At 35.4% G+C, this 6,654-nt stretch overlaps 1 protein-coding gene across 4 annotated transcripts in view; it reads right to left on the bottom strand.

Moving 5' to 3' along the window:
- Window positions 3,589-6,654, bottom strand: part of LOC107610155 — a 6,177-nt gene continuing 3,111 nt past the window's right edge. For 2 of the 4 annotated variants that reach the window (XM_021106194.1, XM_016312243.2), the window contains exons 3-7: window positions 6,269-6,395; window positions 5,020-5,162; window positions 4,835-4,897; window positions 4,670-4,738; window positions 3,589-4,257 (exon numbers count right to left, since the gene is read on the bottom strand). In XM_021106194.1, the coding sequence (XP_020961853.1) occupies window positions 4,186-4,257; window positions 4,670-4,738; window positions 4,835-4,897; window positions 5,020-5,162; window positions 6,269-6,395 (474 nt within the window). In that variant the 3' untranslated portion in view covers window positions 3,589-4,185. Of the gene's footprint in view, window positions 4,258-4,292; window positions 4,571-4,669; window positions 4,739-4,834; window positions 4,898-5,019; window positions 5,163-6,268; window positions 6,396-6,654 lie in introns of those variants that run through there. The other 2 variants (XM_016312244.2, XM_021106195.1) reach the window with 2 other exon arrangements.

The raw sequence follows: 6,654 nt of genomic DNA, 5'->3' as shown, positions 1-6,654 counted from the left end.
GAATTCACCTGAAATTATCATAAAACACACAAACTCAAAGTAGAATCCAAAAATATGAATTTTGCACTAAAACCTATGAAAACATAATAAAACTCAAACAAAACATAACAAAAACTATATGAAAATGATGACAAAAAGCGTATAAAATACCCGCTTATCAGCCTCTTCTTCGAAAAAAACCTTCTCTTCATCTCTGTGACGCTGATTTCTGAGCCACGCTGCCACCCATTGCCGCCGCTCGTCGCGCCGCCCGTCGCCGCCACTGCTGGTGGCACCGATCATCACTGATGCTCATTACCTGCTCATCACTGCTAGTTTGTACAATGTGTTTCATCTTCTCTGGTCCTATTTTTTTCTTTTCTCTCTTCCCTGTTGCCCCTTCTTTACTAATAATCAGTGTAGAACTTCTCTTCTTCCAATTTTTTTCCCATTCGGACTTCAATTCACTATGTCCACTTCTAGACAAGCCCTTGATTTTAATGCTCCTACCCCTGCCTCTGCTGGTCCTACTGTTGGTACTGTCCCTGTTGGTCCCGCAGCTCCTTTTCGTTCTAATAGAGTTGACCCAGGCTAAAAATATATTAGTACTGTAGAAGAAGAAAATACTAATGACACTGTATGTAATTTTTGTGGAAAATTATGAAAGGAGGCATCACACTGGTAAAAGAGTACTTAATGATCAAGCCTGGAAACATTGCTGGATGTAAGATGATCCTAAAAGATGTTATTGCTGAATTATGGGAGTATTACAATCAGAAAAAGAATCGAGGAAGACAAAGTGCCACACTAGAAAGCACCGAAGAACAGAGTGTCAATGCTAGGGAACTTGACTTAGAGAGTTTGGGGTTCGAATTGTCGGAGGAAGATACTCAATGGATTGATGAACCTCATAATCCAGCTCCAATGGCAGCAGCTAGAGGGGGGTGCAAGTAGTGCTAGCAAGGGTGCAACTAGCATGAGAGGTCCAATAGACTTGTTTGTTAGAAGACCTGAAACTGCCATTGCAAGAAACAAAAGAGAGAAATTGAGGCAGCAAAACATCAAGGAAGTATGTAATAAGGAAGCAGTTCGTAGAGTTCATCGATACATAGCACGGTGGTTCTACCAAGCTGGGATTCCATTGAACCCAATAAAGTTGAAGAGTTTTCAAGAAATATTGTGGGCTGTTGGAAGCTTTGGTCCCAATTTACCTGCTCCCAGTTATCATGCTCTAAGAGGCCCACTGCTTAATGAGGAGTTGGAATACACCAAAGGATTGTTGAAGGGTCATAAAGAACAATTGAAAAAGTATGGTTGCTTTATTATGTCAGATACTTGGATGGATAAGAGGCAAAGAAGCATTATTAATTTTCTTGTTGATGATGTTGTGGAGGAAATTGGTGAGCACAACGTTGTTCAAGTTGTAACTGATAAAGTGGGAGCAATTATGTTCTTGCCAGTAAGTTGCTGATGGAGAAAAGACCAAATTTTTTTGGACCCCTTGTGCTGCCCACTGTTTGGATTTGATGCTTGAGGACATTGGGAAGTTACCATTAATTCAAAAAACCATAAAAGGGCCATTTCTTTGGTTAGCTTCACTTATAGTCACTCTAGCACGTTAGTTATGTTGAGACACTTCACAAATAACAAGGAGTTGGTAAGGCATACAGTCACCCGATTTGCCACGTCATTTCTCTCTTTGGAAAGGCTTTATGAGGAGAAAGGAAATATGAGAAGAATGTTCACTTCAGATGAATGGGCAAAGAATAAGTTGTCAAAGGAGACAAAGGGGAGGGAGACAACAAAGATTGTTATCATGCCCTCCTTTTGGAATCATGTCAAGTACATCCTTAAGATCATGGGCCCTCTTACTCGGGTGCTTAGACTTGTTGATAGGGAGAAAAAGCCACCAATGGTATATATTTATGAAACAATATTGAAGGCAAAGGAATGCATCATGAAAATATTTCTTAATGATGAGAGCAAGTACTCCGTTGCATGCAGCTGGCCATTTTCTAAATCCCGAGTTGTTTTATGATAACCCCTCGGATTGAGCTGGATTTAGAAGTTACAAAGGGGTGGTTTGAGTGCATCACTAGATTGGTGCCAAGTCAAGTGCAACAGAAGATATTGGAGGAGCAAGCACTATACAAGGTCGGCTATGGACTTTTTGGATCAGATTTTGCAAAATCTCAAAGGAAAAAGATTTCACCCGGTAAGATTGTTATAAATTTTACAAAACTTTATAAATTTAGTTCGATTAAAAGCTTAGACAAATTTATTTTAATTTTATAGCATTTTGGTGGCGGACATATGAGCATGAAGCTCCAGACATGCGAGACCTTGCTATCAATAAGATCTTGAACTTGACTTGTAGTGCTTCGGGATGTGAGCGCAATTAGAGTATATTTGAGCATATTCATACTAAGAAAAGAAATAGGCTTGATCATGAAAGGATGGAGAGTTTGGTCTTCATAAAGTATAACCAACAACTCATCGAGAGGTACAACCTTAAAGATGAAGTTGACACTATTGCACTCAATGACATTGATGAGTGTAATGAGTGGTTAGTGGGAGAAATTGGGACTGCCACCTTTTGAGATGATGATAATGTGGATGATGATGCTGATTTGGTTCATCAAGATGACAACACTTTGAGTTAGAACCTTGTGTTTGAAGCAATGGGAGGACATGAGCCTACGACAAATACTAGAAGACAATAAAATAGAAAAAGAAAAGAACCTGCAACTACAAGAGGTGGTGCAAAGGGTAGACCAAGTGGGTCTAAGGCTTCAAAAAAAGGAAAAAGAAACGCAGTAATTGTGGAAGAGGAAGAAGAACCAGAATTTAAAGATGAAGAGGATTCTGAAAATGAAGAAGAACAAGAAGAGATTCAATTCAATGATACCGAATTAGAGGATGATGAGGGGGCAAAGGGACACGATAATAATCGTGTTAATTTGGATGAATTTGATGAGATTTAGAATGTAGATGGTTTATAGTTTTTATATTTTATGTCTTCTATTTTATGACTTGCTTATGACTTTTGAATTATAATTTGAACTTGATGTTATGTTTATTTGCTAAATTTGCTACTTTATTTGCTATATTAATTGGATGTTTTATGACTACAAAGTTGCTTATATAGATATATTTTATAGTTTATTATATTTGCAATTTTTCTACATTTTTTTGTACATATGTGTATTTTTTAGGTAATTCGCCATTTACGCCATTTTTCGCAACGCCATCTGCTATAACTTTATGGCGGATTTTTGGCTCACCGTCATGAGCCGCCATCCGCGATAAAAACTATGATTAACCGACTAATTTAACTTAACTAATCTGCCACTGATGCATAATGCCTAATATTGAAAAAGAAAAACAGAAATACCGAGTCAAATCGACAAAAGCAAATATTTTGGCAACACTTCTAGAAAATTACCAAAAAAGAAAAGAAAAAATTTCTAATCCCTGATTCTACAACCAATCTCAAAAACAATAACTAATAGCAACCTTAGCAAACATTTTAACGAAGTCATTACAGAAAATAACAATTTAAAATCATCATGAATTAGTCCTCAAAAAACAGATAAGCAAAGGATTAGCACTGGCACTGGTCAGCGAGACCAGTATGTATGATCATAACAGAATCAATTTGGTTAAGAAGAACATAAGTTACGAGAACTAAAATATATATACATTATGGTCTCAGAAAACCCACTTCCCAGTTGAGAAGAACATTGAATCAAGCTTAAGGAAACAAAGTTGTGGAGACTTCCCTAAGGATAGATCCAGTTGCAAGGTCACATATATAATATGAGAAATACTAAAAGACCATCAGAATTTGTTGTTTTTAGCCATCAGTTAGCCATTAATATTGAAAAGTATCGAATAAAATATGTTGTTGAATTACTAAACTAAATGAATTGAGTTGATGGCTAAGTGATGATCAAAAATAATAAATTTTGATGCCCCTAACATTTCTCATATAATATATATCTACATAACTTGGCTGCTACGACAAAGTAAGAACCTCTATAACCCCAGTACTAACCTACTACTATATCAAGGATAAAATCACCGATAATATATTACATAGTACGAATGGAAGTGGATATTACACACATTATCTCTGTTAGCATAGACTATAACTTACAAAAATATCATAACTTCTCACTCCATTTGGTTCCATGTCACCATGTGTCAATCGCACACAGTCTTGAGCCTCTTTGCAGCTTGAACAAATCCCACAATGACCTGCAACTCGTCCATTTGCTTCAGAAGAAAAAACCACAACGTTAGGACCCCAGTAATTGCCAAATACTCGTTCAAGTACTACATCAAACTTCTGGAAGATTAATCATATACGGTGCATTCACATTTGAATGCAACGGTCCAGTTAAGAGAAAAATAACCTCAAGCCCGTTAGTTATATATTTAACCACAGCTTATTTGTCTTACATATTTTTATATTTTACTATTTAACTTCACAACAAATTTGTATATTTCTTATGGTTGAGATTCATCCAGTTAAGAGAAACTCCAGGCGATTTAGGTCCATGCAGAGTTCACTACAAAAAAACACCATCTTTGGAACAGAGTCATATTCCAATAATTACCAATGAAACAACATTTCACTGATGATTAGCAAGAGAAAAATGATTCAATCACGAAATATTTTAGGTACCTGTGACATGAAATGCCTCTGAACAACGTCTACCAGCTGCTCTTTTGATGGGTTTGGGACGGCATCCACCTAATCCATTTTAGGAGTAAGTAAACACGAGACACACTTCCAACCGCATCTTTTGCCGGGAAATTGTAACCAAAACATGTAGAGTTATGAATTTACCAGATTAAAATGTCGCCAATATCTCCACAATGCAGCCATCTCCAGCTTACTTAAATAAACCTTCTAAAGAGAAATAAATAATAAAATAAGAGATAGATAATGTTAATAAAAATATTAACGAATAATGAAATTTTACCGTGCAAAGTGGGTGGGATATAAATTATGAATAAGAAACAGTAAAGTACCGTGGACCCATTCGGCGTAGAAGCAGAAGAACCCTTAGACAGTGAATCACCAGAGAAGGACCTACTCATAGTCTTATGTGATGATCCCAATGATCTATGCATTCTGTGCCTCGATTTATGGGACTTACGTCTGTCGTCGGATGCTGATAAATCAAAGAATGCACAAATAAAGATGAGAAATTGCGGTGGGGTCAAAAAATTAAAGACACTAGAAATTTAGAAATAACTAAAAGCAAAAAGAAAAGCCACAATGGATCAAATGTTACCAAACTCCATCACTTTCTAAGCCCACGACAAGGAAGCCGAAACAAGAATTAATGTAATTAACAAATAAAATATCAAAGCCTTCCAATATGTCTATTGCTGGTTGTATGCGTGTAAGTAGGAATTACACAAGCATATTACATTACATTTATAGGAGAAGAATCTTACGAAATTGGAATTGATTTGAAATCAAATCTTTTGTTTAGAATAGATAACTAAACTCAAATTCCTTAATTTTTTTAAGGAAAAATATAGGGCACCAATATATTATCTGTCAATTTATTGTCAACAATAATTAATTATTATATTTTAAACACGTGTATAAGGAGACACATCTAGAAAATATATCTATAAAGATACTTTTATTAAACACAGCTATAAAAAAGACATTTTTGTTAGACACATCCACAAAGACACTTCCATTAAATACAGTCATAATCAAGAGTTGGCAGAAGTTGGTAGAAATACTATTAGTAACGTAGCGGGATTGTTTTTTTAAAGGATTTAGTTGGAATTGAAATAATTTAATGTCTTAAAATATTAAACAATATTTTTACAATTTAAGTATTAATATCACTCTGGCTGCCTGGGCAGGTGCTAGGCAGACCAAACCGACCACACCTGCCGCCCAAGTCAGCCGACAGGGAGGATCGGGCCAACCGTGCTAGTAACTGTGGTGGTATTTGAAAACTTCCGTGACAAATAAAAGTTAACAATATAAAATTATATCATTATATTATTTTTTAAATTAAATAAATTCTTATTCTACATCATTAATTTCAAACACAATAATTCATTTCCAATTCAATTCATTTCCAATTTCAATTCATTTCATTGCAAATCGAATCCAAAAATATTTTTTCCAAACACACTATATAAGGATATATACTTATTTGAGAGTTTTTATTAAGTTAGCCTCATAATTGAAAACACAATCCTAGTACATGCAGGCTGCAGCATGCAGTAGCTGCGAATGGAAACTTACCCATATCTGATCCATTCCAGGATAAGTTTTCAAATTCAAGGTCATTATCTTCCTCATTGCCAGTGGGTGCTTCAATCACACTAAGAGCATTCCGCTGTAGCTTCACTTCAATGCCATTTGTAAGAACCTGCATCCGTATACACCAAGCACAAAATAACAACTAGCCTTTTGGATGGTCACATAAGCAACTTTGGAATTCAAATTTCCAAAAATAGCACCGCAAATACGAGTTAGGCTGAAAAAAGTGAACTGTTTACATGATATAATAATATGAAAAGGTGATTAATAAATAAAGAAACAAAGAAAGAAAATGAAGCATTTTATTTTATTTTATAAATATATCACTTATTCTGATCCAAATAAGATAAATATATACATCTTAATTA

This window comes from Arachis ipaensis, chromosome B07 (genome assembly GCF_000816755.2).
Source record: "Arachis ipaensis cultivar K30076 chromosome B07, Araip1.1, whole genome shotgun sequence".
NCBI lineage: Eukaryota > Viridiplantae > Streptophyta > Magnoliopsida > Fabales > Fabaceae > Arachis > Arachis ipaensis.
The sequence above is the reverse complement of the archived record's forward strand: the minus strand, read 5'-3'. Positions and strand labels throughout refer to the sequence as shown.